Source organism: Chiroxiphia lanceolata, chromosome 16 (genome assembly GCF_009829145.1).
Source record: "Chiroxiphia lanceolata isolate bChiLan1 chromosome 16, bChiLan1.pri, whole genome shotgun sequence".
Classification (NCBI taxonomy): Eukaryota; Metazoa; Chordata; class Aves; order Passeriformes; family Pipridae; genus Chiroxiphia; species Chiroxiphia lanceolata.
The window spans coordinates 15555589-15573948 of record NC_045652.1 but is presented as its reverse complement, the minus strand read 5'-3'; the positions used below and the strand labels follow the sequence as shown (position 1 = coordinate 15573948).

The 18360-nt window shown below is 53.6% G+C and overlaps 1 protein-coding gene across 3 annotated transcripts; it reads right to left on the bottom strand.

Annotated features, from left to right (window-relative positions):
• Positions 1-4565: 4565 nt before the first annotated feature.
• Positions 4566-18208, bottom strand: NPW (neuropeptide W). 3 transcript variants are annotated; one of them, XR_004359966.1, is made up of 3 exons: positions 18047-18208; positions 17119-17171; positions 4566-4969 (listed from the first exon to the last, which is right to left on the bottom strand). XR_004359966.1 is itself a non-coding variant. In XM_032704460.1 (2 exons), the coding sequence occupies exons 1-2, from the start codon at positions 6510-6512 to the stop codon at positions 4934-4936; spliced, it is 429 nt and encodes a 142-aa protein (XP_032560351.1). In that variant the 5' UTR covers positions 6513-6553; the 3' UTR covers positions 4566-4933. The 3 variants fall into 3 exon arrangements, 1 of the variants encoding a protein (XP_032560351.1); XR_004359965.1 differs by lacking the exon at positions 4566-4969 and adding an exon at positions 9649-10094; XM_032704460.1 differs by lacking the exons at positions 17119-17171; positions 18047-18208 and adding an exon at positions 6120-6553.
• Positions 18209-18360: the final 152 nt, after the last annotated feature.

Below are 18360 nucleotides of genomic sequence, written 5' to 3'. Positions count from 1 at the left end.
CCCTTGTGCTCACCCTGCTCTGGGATGGGAGCTCTGCCAAGGGTGAGGAACAGGCTGGGCCCTTCCTCCCTCCCAGCCTCCTCCTCCCCATCAGTGCTGGTGTTTATCCACCCCTGCTCCACACCCAGCTTTGCACATGGAGCAGGAGCTCACCGGGCTGGTTCCAGCCAGGCCCCAATTCCCAGCAGAGCTTGGCCACCCACAGACCTTCTGCCTGGGTGTGGAGGGAGGTCTGGTCCCTCTGCTCGAGCTCAGGGATGCACCTTATGTTGGATGATATCCACTGGGAGCTGCAGAGCTGTTGCCACTGCAGTAATTCGCTCTTACTATGAATAAATGAAGTCTTGGGCTTTCCCACTGGCACAGATGCTGTTGTGTTCATTTCTCCCCTGTTTCACCATCACTCAGTGTGGGGCTGCTGTGTCCTGGCTGCTCTCAGGGGATGATTTCGAAGGGGATGATTTATTTGTGCTGCTGAAGGAACCAGGAATGAGAGGAGAGCTCGTAAAAAGCACGGTCTCATTTTCCCTGAGCCTCTGTGTGTGGCACTATTGAGCTGTAAACATTCCCCAGGTTAGATTGATGGGGATAGAAGGAGAACTGATCATTAGGAGGATTAATTACATGTTTTGTGGATTGTGAAAGTCCAGAAAGTTCAGTTATTCTGCTGAGGGCCAGGAGATCCCTCTTGCACAACCTGGGCCTTTATCACCTGCAGGAGAGAGCAGAGCTGTGGGTGCTGCCCCGGGGGGGCTGGTGGTGCTGGGGCTGTGCAGGGGTGGAGCTGGTGACCAGCCAGGCCGGGCACACCCGAGAATTCCACGTGCCAGCACACCCACGGCCAGGTGAGCAGGCAGGGGTGCTGCTCCCACAGCCCATGTGAGCCCTCCTGCTCTGCCCCTGCAGATGGGCACCCACTGCCTCTGCCAGGCAGCCCCCTGTCCCCCCTGGAAGAGCTGAGGTAGGATTCCTAGAGGAAAATCCCATGGATAATCTGACTCCAGAGGGACTTGCTTGTGGAGAGGTTGGTACTGGCACAGATGCAAGTGGTGCTGGTGCCAGTGCCACCCCAGTGTGTCACCCCAGCAAGGAGAGGGGTGTAAGAGCAGCACTGAGCCCCCCAGATGGGGCCCCCTGTCCCTGGGAGTACTCATCCTCAGGAGCACCCATTCCTGGAGTCACCCATCTCCAGGGGCATGTTTTAGCATGGCTATGTCTGGGTTTAATCTTTCTGTGCCATGAAAGTTGAGGGTGAGGCTAAAAGGTTTGGGGGCATCAGCTCTTCTGGCATGTCCAGCTCTGGGTGCCACCCCAGCACCCAGGGGATCCTGTGAGGGCTGGGACCACTCCTGCAGCATCTCCCTGCCATGGACAGGAGGGCAGGACATCCCCAGGAACCTTCATGGCCCCCTGAGGTGTCTGCAGCTCTTGACAGAGCTCTGGAGGGGACCCTGAGGGACATTTTAGTGTTGCTGCCACACCAGCCACTCCTGTGCCAACCCCAGCATCCTCAGGAGTGAGGCAGGGGTCTGGCAGGATGCCCGGGGAGCAGGCAGAGTGGGCAGTGCTGGCACAGGTCACCCTCCCTCCCAGTGTCACGAGTCACATCCCCTCCCAGTGGCATGTGCCCATAGCAGGTGAGTGCCCAAAGCAGAGTGGGCACTCCCCAAATACAGCCCTGTGTACAGTCAACACCAGGATGGCACCTCCAGGCTGGTGCCATCTGGGGACATCTGAGGGACATTCCTGGGTGGGAGAGTGGGGTCCATGGGAGGGTCCCAACCCGGTGTTTCCCCTTGGGCTCCCCAGGAATGGCTCCGGGCAGCTGCAGCTTGGCCAGGAACATCCCTGGCGGTGTCTCTAAGCCACTGTCACCTTATCAGTTCTCTGGATATCTTGGAAATAGGCAAAAGGGTGGGCACAGAGAGACCATCACCTCCTGATCTCTGCAGCTCCTGCCCCTTGTCTCCAGTCCCCATCAATTCCCTGGCTGGTGTCAGGGTGAAGGTGGGAACAGGAGGGAGTGGCAGGGATGGGATCCCTGGTAGAGCCCAGCTCAGCACCAGGTCCTGCAGTCCAGGCTCCCCACAGGGATATTTGGGACCGTCACAGGGACCACCTGGGATGTCCAGCTCTTTCCAAGGGATTTCCATCCTCAGTCACCACCACAGCTGGAGGGGGGCTCAGTCCTGGCCTGGCTCAGCCGCCTGCATCCCTGAGGAACAGCTTCCGAGCAGAGGCGATGATGGAGAAAATTCCTTGGGGAGTTTTCTTCCTCCTGGTACACGCAGGGCCCTGCAGCCACTGTGAGTGTGCCCAGGCCAGCCCTGGGGTGAGCTCACAGCAGCTCCTCTACCCGGCTGGTTCCTATCCCAGCCACTGCCCTTCCCACAGCCCCCGGCCCCCGTGGATGCTGCTGTTCCCCCGGGAGAGGCCGAGAGCCGGGAAGGAAAGGGAGCTGCCCCGGGTTGGGGTGGGACGTCTTCCTGCCCACCACGGGCCCTGGATTCGCCCTCCTCTTGGGCTGGAACAAAATGCATCCGCTGGCACCGCGGGCTGGGTGACGGCTGCTCCGTCCGGGAAAGCCTGGCATGGGAAAGCCTGGCATGGGAAAGCCTGGCACGGGAAAGCCTGGCACGTCAGCCAGCCCTGGCCTCGGCACTGCTGGAGCTGCACAACTCCCAGGTGGCACCTCAGGGATAGACCTGGGCCAGATCCACCTCCAAACCCCACTTGTGCTGCGTGTGGACCCTGGGCAGCCCCACACTTGGGCTCCCCAAATCCATGCAGGGAGCAGCGGGACAGGCGTTAACCTGGAGCTCCCGTCCCCTGCTGACCCCTGGCCTCAGCTGGGGCCACGTGGGCAGAGGGGCACCCATGGGGCAATGCCCCACTTTGTGACGATGCAGGGATGGGGACATGGTGGAAGGGCTCATCCCCACCCACGTGGCAGCTCCCAGCACTTCCCAGCACTTCCCAGCCTCTGGAATCGGCGTGGCCACAAGAGGGCATGGCAAAGCCACCTGGGTGCCACCGCATTCCCGGCACCCCTGGCACCCCTAGGCCACCACCCCACAGGCTCTGGGAAGTGGGAGGAGGGAAGGGATGACTTGTCCCACTGTCTCCTGGGGGTTTCTGAGCCCTCCCAAAGCCCAGAGAGGTGCCAGGAATCGACCTCCTCAGCCGCAGTTATCCCTGCAAAGCTGCTGGGGTGGGGGGAGCAGGGGGCACTGGGACCCTGAATGGGGCCAGGAGCCAACGTGCTGCTGCAGCTCTGGGCCTGTCCAGCCTCCCTCAAAAAGCTTTTGTCCCCCCCAGTCTGCTTCCAGCTGCAAATCCAGGATCCTCCTCGAGCATCCCTGGGGCTGCGTTTCATCCTGGGGCATCCCCAGGGAGCAGGACAGGGTGTCCCTGTGGTCCAAGTCATGGGGTCCCCGTGGTCTGGACACACAGCCCCCCAGAGTGAGAGGGACAGGAGGCAGAGCATGGGGATTGTGGCATCTCCCTCAGAATGATCCTTTTAGAAAGGATCAGATTAACATCCATCAGGGATAGCTGGGTCCTGCCCCGGGGCAGGAGGGCAGTTAAACACCTCTTTAAGCTCTCTTGCATTTTGTTGGGCTTGTTGACCCCCAGGGAAGGCCCAGATGTCTCTGGAGAGCAGGCAGCACATAGGAAATTACTTTACAGCCCCAAGTGGGAAATCAGCTCACACTCAACAGCAAAAACCATTTTCCAAGGTGAGAAGTGAAGGGTTTGTGGTTAACTGAGTGTCTCGCTGGCTTTACCCCAGCAATTGGCATGGTCAAGTGTTCCTTTCCAACAGATGAGGGTCTCTCAGCACATGGTCCTTCATCCCCAGTGCACCCTCCTATTCAAAGCTGGCCTTTCCCTGTCCTGCCTCATTTTAACCTTTCCCTCCCTGGTGGGAGGGCTCAGCACACACCCTGCTCCCCCAACAAGGGGTTTTTCCTTCCAGATCCAAACCAAAGGCAGCACAAACCATGGCAGGAGCAGGGAGTTCATCTAAGAGGGGTGCAAATGGCTCTTTTTGTCCAATTTCCTGCAACAGCCACCAGTGCCAGGGCATTAAAACTCAGCAGTACTGGACTCAGCCCCCCAAACCTCAGTTTTCTCTAGATCCCAGATCCCACTCACTCCAACACCCCTTTACCGTGTGCTCCTGCCCACCTCCAAGGCTCCTCCCTGTTTTAATGAGGATTAACATTTATTTTCATCAGTGGGGACATACGTAAATTAAGCCCTGAGCAGGCAAAACACAGTCAGAGCACTGAGGACTCACAGAGCTTCTGTGCAGCCCAGTTGAGGAAACATTCCTAAATGTTGTCATCTGAATTGACACTTGGCCTGGCAGTAACTCCCTGACAGGCAGTAAAAGAGATTTACTGTAAAGCTGCAGAAAAAATTGTGTCAAGGAGTTAAATCATGTTAGAAAAATCTGGGAGTGACCCGACTGCTGAAGTGTCTGCCCCGTGCAGGGCTGGATCAGGCTTTGCTCTTAAAAATCCCCACCAAAACCCCACAACAGCACCAGGAAGCCCGAGTTTCCTTTGATCACATCTCATTTTAATGAGGGCAGGTCCCGAGGAAGCGAACAGTACATGTTTGTATCATATTGCAAACAAGCTAGTACAGAAATGTAAAAAAAATAAACAAAAATAAATATCTCCCCTGTTTATTTCTCCCCGAGTTTGTAGCACTAGGTTGACCTGAAAAACAAGATGAATTTACCCTGTGCCTGGGCAGGGCCATGAAAACTCAGATTTTTTGGGATGTAATTGTCTGTGTGGTTTCAGAGAGGTCAGAGTACCCGGAGATGCCCTGAGGAGACCCTTCCTCGCCAGCCAGGTGAGCAGCTCCCACCTCGGGCAGTCCTTGCTCCTCCAGCACGTGAAGCATCTCCACAGGTCCGTCAGCGGGTCAGAGCCAGGTCTTCGAGTGGGAAGAGCTGGAAGGAGAAGAGGGGCTGGGTTATTTTGGAGCATCACCTGAGCCTCCAGCTCTGCCATCACCTCCCTCTCCATGTGGGATCCCGTTTCCCCTCAGTGCAGTGTTTAAACCACAGCTGCATTCATCATTTTCATTCAACTTTCTTTGTCTCAGGCTCAGATCCGACCTGCAGATTCCCTTCCTGCCACTGTGCCCGCAGATAAACCCCATCAGACACCCAAATATCGGGCTTGGACCTGCCTGCGGGGCTCCCAGTGGGAATTTGAGTGGGGAATCCAAGGGATGCACGTGTGTGCACGGATCCAGAGCGTGTGGTACCGGGACGTGCACAGCCAGGCAACGGCACAGCACAGACGTAACACAGCGCTGGGCTTTCCCAAAATGATTCTAATCCCAGATTTCCTCACAGAAATGAGGTGGGGGAGGAAAACAGCTACATGTTTCAGGGGCTGATCCAACAGCCAAAAGCCTCTGTGGATTTCAGCTGGATGTTGGCTCCAGCTCTACATAAGAGGAAAGAAATGTAATGTCTGGAGCCAGCCCTGAGCCAGTCCCACACAGCCTGGCTGAGCCCTGAGCGGGCAGCAGAGGGGGCCTGAGGAGAGCCACGCTGGGAGAATCCCAGTATGACCCAGCTGCTGGCTACAGTGACACCCCTCTGACCCCAGGGACACCCCTCTGCCCCCAGGGACACCCCTCCAGCACAAGCAGCTCAGTCCCACAGGTTTGTGATGCACCAAATGGGAGGGCAGGGAAATCCTGGAATCCAGGAATGGTTTGAGTTGCAAAAGGACCTCGAAGATCATCTCTTTCCACCCCCTGCCATGGGCGGGGACACCTCCCACTAGACCAGATTGCTCCAAGCCCCGTCCAGCCTGGCTTTGGACACATCATTCAGCTCCTTTTTCAGCCCCCTTGTTGGCTCCGTGCACCCCAGTTTCCTGGTGAACCCCCCCGAGGCTCCATGCACCCCGTTACCTGGTGACCCCCCAGCACCCCGGGGGCCGCAGCAGGACCCTCGTATCCCAGACACGGATCACACCCCTCGAGCATCCCGGGGCTCTGCGAACCAACCGTGCCCCCTCCCGGCCCCCGGGATCCCCCCGGCCCCCCCAGCCCTCCGCCCGCCCGTCGGGGCCGCGCGTTACCTGAGGCTGGCGGGGGCCGGGCGGGGGTCGTGCGGGGGCCGGGCGGGGGCCGCCCCAGCCCCGCCGGAGCAGGAGCTGCAGGAGGCGGCCGGGGCCGGGCGGCGGCGGGGCCGGGGCGGCGGGCGGGGGGCTGAGCCCGGCGGGGCGGCCCGGGCGCGGGGGGCTGTCCCCGGGGGGCGGCTCGGGGTGCCGGGGGGGCTCGGCCGGCAGCTCCCGCCGCCAGAGGTAGGGGGAGCGGCGGACCCCCATCAGCAGCCCCGAGGCGCGACCCACCGTGTGGTACCGGGGGCTGGCGACGTGCTTGTACCAGGCGCCCGCCGGGGCGGCCGGCAGGATCAGCCCCAGCAGCACCAGGGCCCCCCAGGCGCCCCCCGACAGCTGCCCCCTCCCCATGGCCCGGGCAGGGGTGCGGGTAAGGTGCGGGCAGGGGTGCGGGCAGGGTGCGCCCCGGCCCCGGGCACCCCAGCGACGGCTGCCCCGCGCCCGCGCCCCGCCGGTTTATAGCGCCGTCGGGAGGGGCCCCCGCAGCTCCGCCCCGGCAGCCCCCGGCCGCCCTCCCCCGGCAGCCTCCCCCTGGGATGCCGGCATCCTCCCCATGGCCCCCAGCATCCTCTGAGCATCCCTGAGCGTCCCCTGCATCACAGAGCATCCCGAGCATCCCTGAGCATCCTCCTTGCTACCGGCGGGATCCTCCCCGTGGCCTTGAGCATCCTCTGAGCATCCCTGAGCGTCCCCCGCAACCCGGAGCATCCCGAGCATCCTCCTTGGTCCCTGCGGCAAAGCATTCCAGACCATTTGCCGTGGATCTGCCGGGCTGCTTCCATTCCTCTTCTGCCACTCAGTTCTTTAAGACCATGAATTTTGCCATCCCAGTCAGGTGACCTTCCCCCCCCCAGATTCCTTAATAAAACCAAGCAGGTCAAGTTTATGGTCACCAAGGAGCAATTCCAGCTCCTCCTGTCTATTAGCTGAGTTCTTGTCTTTATACATTGAACCAGGACTAAATAATCTCTGGGGTTTTTTCAGTAACTTGATTAATTTTATTCTCAGCATCTTCCTTGCTCCTGTGTGCCCATTTAAAATCACAGAATGGTTTGGGTTGTAAGTGACCCTGAAGGCCATCTATTCCACCCCCTGCCATGGGCAGGGACACCTTCCACTAGCCCAGGTTGCTCCAAGCCCTGTCCAACCTGGCCTTGGACACTACTAGGGATGGGGCAGCCACAGCTTCTCTTGGCAGAGGTTGATATTTCTCCTCATTGATAATATTTTAACACGTTCCAAGGGAATCAGGCCAGGCTCCTTTTCATCACTGGGATTTCCAGCCCTTCACCATCCAGCCCCATCTTCTCCCACCCAACAAGCACAAGTTCCCAGTGGAAGTTCTCTCCACAGCCCAGCTTGCAGACGTTGGTGTTCTGTGACCCTCCACTCCTGAAGATGTGTTTCCAGGCTCATGTCGGGGACAGAGCCTTGCTGGATACCCCTCGGAGAGAGGGATCCCAGCCAAGCAACATCTTCCTCCTGCAGGAACCAGCCCCTTGGCCAGGCAGGGATCAGAGAGTGCGGGGCTGGCAGATGAAGAAGAGAAGGAGAACAATACAAAGCAACTATGGGGAGGTGTCGGATGGTCAGTGAGGATACTCATGATTTTCCTCTTCCAGGAAGGCTGGGAGTGAGTGCAATTCCCAGCTGGTAAAACAGGGACCTAGAATTTCTGGAGTGGATGCTGGAAGTTACGTCTATGCAGAACACAACTCATTCCTGTAATGAACCAGACCAGAGAGTCCAACTCATCCATAGCCCAAGTTCTTGGAAGCACCCAGGTTTACAGTAAGGACACGTCTCATTCTGAGCCAATCCCTGCTGAATGGGCTATTTTTGTCACCCTCTGAGTGCTCAGGGCATTAGAACAGCCTCACCACTCTCCTATTTAGTAGAGCCATTAACGAATGGCAGTGGTACAGCACACGGACCATCCCATCCCATCGTCCCCAACAATGGGACACGCGCTGCCAGGTTTGTTCACTCCATAAAAGCCATAACACACCCTTCTCCTCATCAGAGACGGATCGATTGGGAAGCACCTGGAATCGATTGGGAGTGCTCATCTTGGCTTGTTCCTGTCTCCTGTGCTCAAGGACACAGTCAGGTTTGTTTCACCGCAGCCACACTCCAACACCGGCTCAGCCTTCCCTCCCAGGAATGGAAGATTTTCCCATTCCCAGAGATCTGCATGAAGTGTCCCTTACACGTGTTTTTGGCATAACTTGAATAACTCATCACGCTGATAAACTCTCCATGAACTGAACTCTTTCCTCCCAGTGCACGGATTGATCCCCACGGTTGTGTCCTCAAGGCACCGAGATCCTTTGGGTACAGCGTGGCTCCGGATCTCCACCGGAGTGCAAGTTTCCTCTCCCAAGTATTTTTAAATATCTTTCAAATGAAACAGCTGATAAGCAATTTGAATTCTATTTATACTCTAAGTAACTAAAGGATAATTTTAGGATTCTTGTTCCCCTCGCAGAAGCCGATGCTGCCGCAGATTCCGTAGCACGTCAGCGGACACATGGCACCGTGCTGCTCCCAGGAGGTCTTGTGCCAGGAACTCCCCCAGAGGAACAAAATCCTGGTTATTTTTGGGAGATAAAAAACTTTTGAACAAGTTCTGGCTCCTATGGAAATCTACAGACTTTCCAGGACATTGAAGTTTCAGCCCTATGGGTCGTTTCTATAAACTGCAAGTGCTTATCAACCCCGAGCAGGGGCCAGCTGACCCTAAGCCCTTTTAAAAACCCTATTTTAATGTTTTCACTTAAACCCAAAAAATTTTGGCCCCAAGATCAGATTTATCAACTACACAAACACTGAGACAAAATTTTGTTCAGCCACCCCAGTGCTCAGACAAACACTTAATGATGTTATTCCACACTTGTTGAGGTGAAGGGGAATGGGATGGATTAGGTTGGAAGGAACCTTGAAGTTCATCCAGTTCCTCCTCCTGCCATGGGCAGGGACACCTCCCACTATCCCAGCTTGCTCCAAGCCCTGTCCAACCCGGTCTTGGACACTTCCAGGGATGGAGCAGCCACAGCTTCTCTGGAAAACCTAGCCATAGGGATTTAATTCTATGCTTCTGCTGCTGAAAGGATTTAAGGTTTTATTCTTTTCTGTTGGAACAAAATCTATCTTTTTGTAAGAGGGAGGCTCTGCTGCAGCTCCCCATCCCTCTGGATGCTCCAAGCTGAGGTATCAGAGCATGAACTGGGGTTTCTGGAGAACATCCCAAGGGACTTTAGGGCTGAGGGGTCAGAGGGGTGACCAGCTGGAGGCATCACATCTTCCCCCCCTGCAACAAACCCCACCGAGCTCTGTGAAGAGCCCTCTCCACCCAATTTAATTCCCGTGGTGCTCTCACCTCCCACCACACACATTACTGCAGCCACTTAGGGTTTGTGGCTTTGGAGAATGATATAAATGAATTTGATGTCCCAGAAAGAGGCACTTGAAAACTAAACCAGTGGGGTTTAATGACAGCATTTTCCCCAGTTTTATGATAATGACTCTGGTGTTTATTGGAAGGTTAGCGACTCAGCCGAGCAGGAAAACAAAGCAATCCAGAGGCCAGTGCTGGGATGGGGCCTCTGCACCCTTGGGCATTAATGCTTGTTCTATACATGACATTCTCTGGCCATTTGGGATCTACAGCATGTCCTGTGGGAGTATGAGAGGATGGGGGTGACATCAGTGGACATGAGGAGGTCCAGACCCTGCCCTCCTCCTCTGGGGTGCAGCACTGCAAACTCATCCAGCTTTGCTGATTGGGATCATCCTGTTCTCCAGGCTGAGAAACTGAGGCACGGAGTGTTCAGAGAGTTGCCAAAGACCACACAAGGTAATGGAAGGTTTGGCCAAGGAACGGAGCCTTCTGCTCCAAGGTCCTTCTCCCGGACACTGCCTGGCTCTGCCATCCTGTGCAGATTGGAGAGACAGACACAGATCAGCCAAAAGAGGCTCCACCACCAGGAAATCAGCTGGAGGCACAGACCTGAAGTTGGAAGCTGGAGCAGGGATGAGTTTTGCTCCCATCCTATCCCAAGCAGTGCCATGTGCACCCCGAGCCAGAGCAAAGCCGGTGCTGCTGTGGGCAGTTGACTTGGAGACAAGGTTGGAAGTCCAGATCCCACCTGGAAAGGTGACGTGATGAAGCTCCTGCCTGGCTCCAGGAGGTCATTGGACAGGTTTCCCACTGCTCCATCTCTGCCCACACGCCAGATTCCTGCACTTCCCCTCCTTTTCTGGGTTCACATCCCTGCTCCCTCCTGCATTACTTCAACCTGGGAGTGAGTGAAGTCTTAACGGCAAGAAAAAGATCTTCCCACATGTGTGGCTCTGCAAACCCTGATGTTTTGCAACACTCATCCCACTGCTGAGCCCCTGGGGAATCAAGAAGAGTGTTTTCATGGAGTGGGGATGAGGCACTCGGGGAGCAGGACCCAAACAGGCTCAGTCCCTTGGGTGCTGCAGTGACAGCATCCCAGAAAATCCAAGGAATAACAACCTTTGCAATTTTCTTGCATCTAGAGAGTGTAATAAACTCATATCAGGGAGTGATTTCTTCCCCCAGTGATTCAGAACCTGATTAAATGCTGTTTCTCCTTTCTCCTGAAATAAAGGAGCTGTAACTGATACAAACAAATTACAGTTTCAAGCTGTGAGGCAGAAACACTTCGACTCCACAGATATTGGTGGCTCTGAAGAGAAAGAGGAAACAGTAAGTGGTGTTTCCTAGAGCTGAAGATCTTCATATTAAAGTGCACTAAATTAATTATTTCACTCCTAAGAAACTACTAATTCCTCACTATTTTTAGCCTCATGCACTATTTTAAGAGATTTTTTTTCTAGGGTCCAGTGACGTGGAAGTTAAACAGCAGGCAGTGAAGTCTCCAAAGGATAATAAACTATCTCAAATTACTTTGCTAATGGAACAAAGAGTACTGTAAATGTCACACAGGATAGAACAAGAGCGGGAGAAACCTTTACATGAAACAATGGATCCATTAGCACTAAGTTGAGGGAAAAAAAGCCACAGACTCGTGATACTTGTGCAGAGTTTCATGGAGTTGCTTCTCCAAGCCAAGGGAACTTGTTTCCTCACTTGAATTCTGTGCTGAGCTCACACCACAATCACCCACACTCCCAAGGCATCGACCCTTTAGGATTTCAAAGCCCTTTACAGACAATAATTAAGGTAAAAATTAAACCCCAGATGAGTCAGTGGAATTATTTCTGCTTCCAACCAAGGAACAGATTGGGAATCACTGAATCACTGATGGGAGACCAAAACCAAACTGAGGTCCAGACCCACCAAACCCACGAAGGGCTCCTCACCTCTCCAGCTTAATGAAGTCGTCCATCATCCTGCAAGCTACAGGAATGACCCTTCACCTCGGGTGTGACTCATCAGCTGGAGAACCCAACAGTGGGGCCTGTTGGGTGAGAGGATGAACTGGGAGGCACCATTGCTTGTCCACCCCACCCTGTGTTTTGCCTGTCCTGTGGTTGGCAGAATATTAAAAGTCTCTAAACATCTCAAGGGCTGCGGCAACGACGTCACAGACTGATTTGGACGTGACATAACACCACCAAGGAATCATGATGAAACATTCCTGGTGATGTGGGATGACAGCACTGCCTTAGGAAAGCAGAAGAGATAAAAATTTGAAAGGCAGGGAAAAGAACAGGGAAAAAAGATGCCATGGGCTGGCATCTGTAATGCAAGCAGATCCCTCAGCCCCCTCCAGTCCATGAGTCATTTTTTCTCCTGGAAGTAATTTCCAACCCCAGCCAGTTAATACCCAGATGTGTGAAGTGCAGAGTAAATTTGGCTCTGCTCTGAGGTGTTTACTCTGAGGAGCAAGAGTTGTGAGAGGAATCTTTCATTTGACAGCCCCGAGATCCCTCAAGTGAAGCCCACACAGCCCCCAGGTGCTCTCCTGTTTTCCTGAGATTTAATTAGGTGAGGCTCTCCAGCACATACTGCTGTACATGTGTGAGATGATTGGAGGCTCAGAGGGGTGTAGGTGAGAACAAAATCTGTCTTCAAGTGAATCTGCACAGGTCAAGGTTGGAAAAACCCTCAAAGATCCTCAAGTCCAACCATCGACCAGCACCACTATTGTCACCACTCACCCAAGTCCTCAAGTGCCACATCCACGTGTTTTCTGAACACTTCCAGGGATGGTGACTCCACCCCTGCCCTGGGCAGCCTGTTCCAATGCTTGACAACCTTTTCCATGAAGAAATTTCCCCTAATTCCAATTTAAACCTCTCCTGGAGCAACTTGAGGCCATTTCCTCTTGTCCTGTCAGTTGTTACCAGGGAGAAAGAAGCCCAGTGTTACAATAAGTCCCACATTCCACAGGCAATTCCTGCTGCTGCCTGTGATGTCCCTGTAGGTGGGAGATGACACCTCCCTAAAGCCTGGCAGCAGACAAATAAAATGGAATTATTCAGAGCAGAGTGGTCGGGTTGGCAGGGCACCAGCCAGGGAGTTGAGAGCTCTGAGCTACATTCCCAACACTGTCAGTTCTCTGCTCTCTGACCTCTCCAAATTCCCAACTCTTGGCATTGCTGGGTAGGGAAAGAGCAATGAAAATACATCATGGCACAGCTGGATCACCAGACACTGTTTGCTGAGTCTTACACTGGGATGGCTGGATTAAATATGGCTAAAGTTCAGTCAGAGCTCAGCTCCACAGACTCTCCTGAGGCTCCCACCCTGCCCAGAGCATCCAAAGTGTCCAGCACAAGCTCTGGTCCCCATAGGAAACCTGGGGCAGGAGCAGCCCATCAACATGAGCTCCCGGAATGAGATGTGAAAATGGAGCTCTGTTCCTCATCCTGTTCTGGGAATCTGAAAGCCTAAATCTGCTCCTTTCCTCTGAATTCCCACCCAGGGACTGTATTTTCTGTCAGCTGCACTTACCCTGCTCTCATCCCCCAACAAGCTGCTGCTAAACTCCATCCCCAGAAAAATATTTATGGATGCCTTAAAATACAGCTCTGCTTTCCAGCATGTGTCTCTGCAAGGATCCTGCTCCTCCCTGATCATCCTCCCCCTCTTTAAGGAATCACTGCTTTCCAGGGAAGCTTGTATCACCAAATTATGTATTTTAGCAAATAAAGCTCTTGGAGGAAAATTCCCTCTTCAAATCCAAAGCTGTGCATTGTGTCTGAGGAGAAATCAAAGAACTGGGGTGTGTGTATGTCCCTCCATGACTCAACTTTTAAATAGAAAAACATGTTTTTGGTTAAAAAACTGGTGGACAAATAATGTGGTTAATAATGACAGGCTGGGATGTTTCTGAAATGCAGGTTGACTTCCTATTAATCCCTCAGGTAGGGTTGTGGGTATATTTGATCCAAAATCTCATGTGTCTGGGACAAACCCCACTGACCTCACAGCAACCCAAAATGCTGCTTTGAGCCTTCAAATCTGAGCCATAAAATCTGGTTGGGGCTGGGAATTCAAACCCGACTTCCAGTATCCAAAGAGAGCCCTCAACAAAGATGGGGAGGGACTTTGGACAAGGGCCTGGAGGGACAGGACAAGGTGGAATGGCTTCCCACTGCCAGAGGGCAGGGTTAGATGGGATATCAGGAATAAATCCTTCCCTGTGAGGGTGGGGAGGCCCTGGCACAGGTTGCCCAGAGAAGCTGTGGCTGCCCCATCCCTGGAAGTGTCCAAGGCCAGGCTGGACAGGGCTTGGAGCAACCTGGGCTGGTGGAAGGTGTCCCTGCCCATGGCAGGGGGTGGAATGGGATAGGGTTTAAGGTCCCTTCCAACCCAAACCATTCCAGGATTCCACGCAGTGAGGTACCTGTGAGAAGCCACTGCTCAGGGACTGTCTGAGACTTATTTTCCTTAAAAAGAAACCCTAAAAAAATCATCACTTTTAGCAGCAACTTTATCAAAGGAAGACAGATTTCCCTGTGACACCCCGAGTGCCTCAGCTGTCAATGAGCCACATCGGCACCAAGCTGGGAATGGGAAATTAATCCAAGGCCTAACCTTTAGTTCTGCACTTGGACAATATTTCAGTGCTGAACTATAAATATTTGATCTGTTGCTTTTGTGAGTGGAATGGGCTTGTTGTGCTCATCTGCAGAGTTATCAATTATTCCAAAGTGTATTTATTGCTGATTAAATGGCTTGAAAATGCCTTTCCCTGCAGTTATTATGTGATATTTAGCGAGTAAACATGGAAATTAACTATCCCAGAGTCAATATTAACCCTTTTTCTTGAGAAGGAAACCTTCCCTGCTTGACAACACATAGCACTAAGCACCAACTAAGATATTTGGAGACCAGTTAATTCTATATAATTATATTTCTTTATGTTTTGGGGTCACAGTCCGTGCTAAGATCTGGTTTCCATTTGCAATCACTGGAGAAATAAACCAGCATCTTTAAATCATCAGCAAAGAATGATTCAATGGCTTGAAAGGGGGTTATAAAAACCTCTCTGCACCACAAAATAAATTAATCTGCACCCATGACTCACAGGCACCAGCAGGATGGTTCTCCAGAAGGATGAGGAGCTGGAAACAGGCTTTGGTGAAGTTTGTTTGAATATTGGCTTTACAGCAATTCTTTGTGCTGTTTGTTAAAGGTGGGGACACCAGGAGAGTGGGAATATCTTGTGTGATGATGTTGACGTGGAATAGAGGAGGTTTTTTGGCATTTTACAGCTGTGGAAAGATGTGTCCCACCACTGGAAAAGTCATGGGATCAACAGAGATGCATTTGAGGACATGGAATCACAGAATCACTTAGGTTGGAATAGACCTCCAAGACCACCAGTCCCAGCACTGCCAAGGCCACCACTAACCTATGTCCCCAAGTGCCACATCCATGTGGCTTTTAAATCTCTCCAGGGATGGGGACTCCACCCCTGCCCTGGGCAGCTGTGCCAGGGCTGGACGATCCTTTCCATGTAAAAATATTCCCAGTATCTGATCTAAACTTCCCCTGGCACAACCTGATGCCAGGCCATGGAAGGGCTGCTCTGACCTGCTGCCTGGTGCCGTGGGGGAAGGACAGGAGGCAGGAGTTTTAAAGGCAGGACCTTTGCCAGAGGCTGGGATTGGGGTTGGGTTGGGTCATCCCACGGTGGATGCAGAGGACAGGCCTGGATCTGGCCTCCAGCTGGCACTGGGAGGAACAAAAAGATTTTGAAGGTTCCCTCCAGCCCAGGCCATTCTATGATATCCTTACATGGGTTTTGATCCACAAAACTTCCTGGCTCTAGCTGTATATGGAGGATGAGACTGGCATGAGTTTCTGGTGCTGCTGGAAGTTCACCTGGACTGTGAAGGGACACAGAACCTTCAGTGGCTTCCCCCTCAGACACCGATTATTGCAAATATCATCTGAGGGGCAGAAAAAGCCCCAGCTGAGGAGCTGCCAGTGCTGCTACCTGCCTGAAAAACAGTGCTTCCTTTTGCCAGGAACATCACACCCTCACAGCAGGAAAAACACACTGCTATGCACACACTTTGCAGGATCAGTCTTTGAGTCAGGTCCTTGGTGCTCCTGGACTGTCTGGAAGCAACATCACCGACCAGAGCCGAAATCTGAACGGTCCCAACTCCCTCCCTGCCAAGCCTCTGTGTCCCCAGAGTCCTGTGATGAGTAATGTCCCTTCCCATCCCAATTCCTCAGGTGTGTTTATGATCCTGTGCCCAGCCACGGTGTCATTTCACAGCCAAGTGACACTTAAGGCAGCACATCCCTGCCAGCAGCCTCCAGCTCATTTCATGCTAATTGCTCTCCAAAATTGGGTGATGCAGTTTGGACATAAAAACATTTTCAACAGTATCATTAATTCGGGGAACATTTCCTGGAGTAATTACAGCCATCATCCTCAGTCATTCCTAATTATTCCATGCAGCCCCACCCAAACACACTTCAGGGTTGATTAGCGAGACGTGTGTTCCCCCACTCCACGCTCAAGTGGGATAAATGGGGCTCTTTAGGAAAAAGTAAATATTACCTGTTGCATCCAATGATCCAAAACGTTGAAATCCTTCATTATCTGCTCCCAAACACTTAGCAAACCTATTACTTAATTTATTTGATGGCACAGATGTTGTTAACTGGGGCTGGTGTGGGATGACAAAACGTCATAGGATCTTTTAATGATCTATTCGATGTGCTGCTTTGTCCTAAAATGATTGTTCATGGCTCAAAGAAAAGGAAAAAACAGTTTTAACTCAAATGACAAGGAATTCAGGGAAAAGACAGCAGGTCTAAATGATAAAGATGCTCATCCAATCTTCCAGCCACAGGAAGATCTCAGGAATTTACTAGGAATTTCATCAGGAAGTGGAGTGACAGGCCAAGGGAGAATGGCTTCCCAGTGCCAGAGGGCAGGGAGAGATGGGATATTGGGAAGCAATTCTTCCCTGTGAGGGTGAGGAGGCCCTGGCACAGGTTGCCCAGAGAAGCTGTGGCTGCCCCATCCCTGCAAGTGTCCAAGGCCAGGTTGGACGGGGCTTGGAGCAACCTGGGCTAGTGGAAGGTGTCCCTGCCCATGGCAGGGGGTGGGATTGGATGAGATTTAAGGTTCCTCCAACCCAAACCATTCCAGGATTCTATGACAGTGACCTCATCTGGGTCACTTAGTGGGAATCTGGGAGAAAAACAGGTGGTAGATCCTAAAGTCTGAAAACCTCTGTCTGTTCCTCTGTGCTGTGTGGCCAAGCAAGCTTTTATCCTTGTGTGGGTTTCTTTTTCCCTTCTAGAGGAACTTGGCTGCTCTTCATGCATTTTTTCCACGCTCCTGGAGCACCCTCTCCTGTCCAAGGAGCTGCAATTCCCATCTCTGTGTCCCAGCGACACAGAGACCTTTAAACCACAGGCTCAGCCCACAGGGCAGGAGCAGGAACCTGGACAAGTTTCCTCAGGTGTGTCAGTGTTAACTCAGCTCACCTGAACTCGCCCTGCACAGCTGGAACCTGGATACCGAGTGTGTGAGTCACAACCTGGAGCAAATAAAGGATTATTTACATTAGACTGAGCTCTCAACACCCTGTCAGAGCCCTTTTGTAGTCCCCCTCCAATGGATCCAAAATCCTAATTTCGATAGTGTTTCAAGTGCATTTTTCACCCTTTTTTTTTCTCCCAGTCACACCCCGTGTACCTGAGGAAACAAACACCTGAGTTATGACATTAAATCGAGGGGCAGAGCTGCAGGTCTGATGAATCCGTGGAGGGGCTCTTTGCACCCCAGGGGAGGTGTTTGGCCTGGAAAAAATTCCACAGGAATCAGCAGCCCACAGTCTCCACTGTCCCCACAGTGCCAGCCCTAGGGGACACCGACCCCCCCTCAGGGGTGGGCAGAACATCTGGGCCAGGGACACAGGGACGTGTGAAGGTTCAGGGCAGCACCCAGGGGGACAGCAATGGGGCTGGGATCCCTCGTGTTCCCACATCCAGGGGGCACAGGAATGAGCTTGGGATCCCTTGTGTTCCCACCTCCAAGGGTGCAGGGCATGGGGTGCCCATGCCCCCATGGCCAGGGGGGCCAGGAATGGGCTGGGGTCTTCCATGTCCCCACAAGTATGGGGGCTGCGATTTGAGGTCCCCCATGTCCCCACAAGCAGGGGTGACAGGAATGGCCCTGAAGTCCCTCATCTTCCAACAGCCAAGGGTGCTGGAGCAGGATCTGGGGTCTCCCCATGTCCCCAGAGCCAGGGGTGCTGGGTTTGGGATCCCCGATGTCCTCACATCCAGAGGTAACAGGAATGGACCTGGGATCCCCGATATCCTCACATCCAGAGGTAACAGGAATGGACCTGGGATCCCCCACGTCCCCGGAGCCAGGGGGTCAGAAGCTCAAAGTTCCCCATGTCCTCACAGCCAGGGGTGACAGGAATGGACCCGAGGTCCGTGTCTCCACAACCAGGTGTGTTCAGGCAGGACCTGTGGACCCCAAATGGCCCCGAGATCCTCCTCCCCCTCAGAGAAACCATCGAGAGGGAGCCAGACCGGCCCTGCCAGGGGCGCTCCGGCCAGCGCATCTCTATGGTCACCGCGCCGCGTCTCTATGGCCGGGCGCTGGAGGCCCGAGCGGTGACGTCAGCGGCGTGGCGCTGCCGCCGCTGGGGGGCGGTTCTGGCAGCGCAGCTCTATGTCCCGGCCGCGCTGTGCGAGCGTGCCTCTCTATGGTGG

Bases quoted from the DNA above. Each gene is read 5' to 3' on its own strand.
- NPW (XM_032704460.1), bottom strand. From the start codon at position 6,512: ATGGGGAGGGGGCAGCTGTCGGGGGGCGCCTGGGGGGCCCTGGTGCTG. The intron at 4,970-6,119 runs GTAACGCGCGGC...TTCTCCTTCCAG, and splicing joins CCGGCCCCCGCCAGCCTCAG to CTCTTCCCACTCGAAGACCT.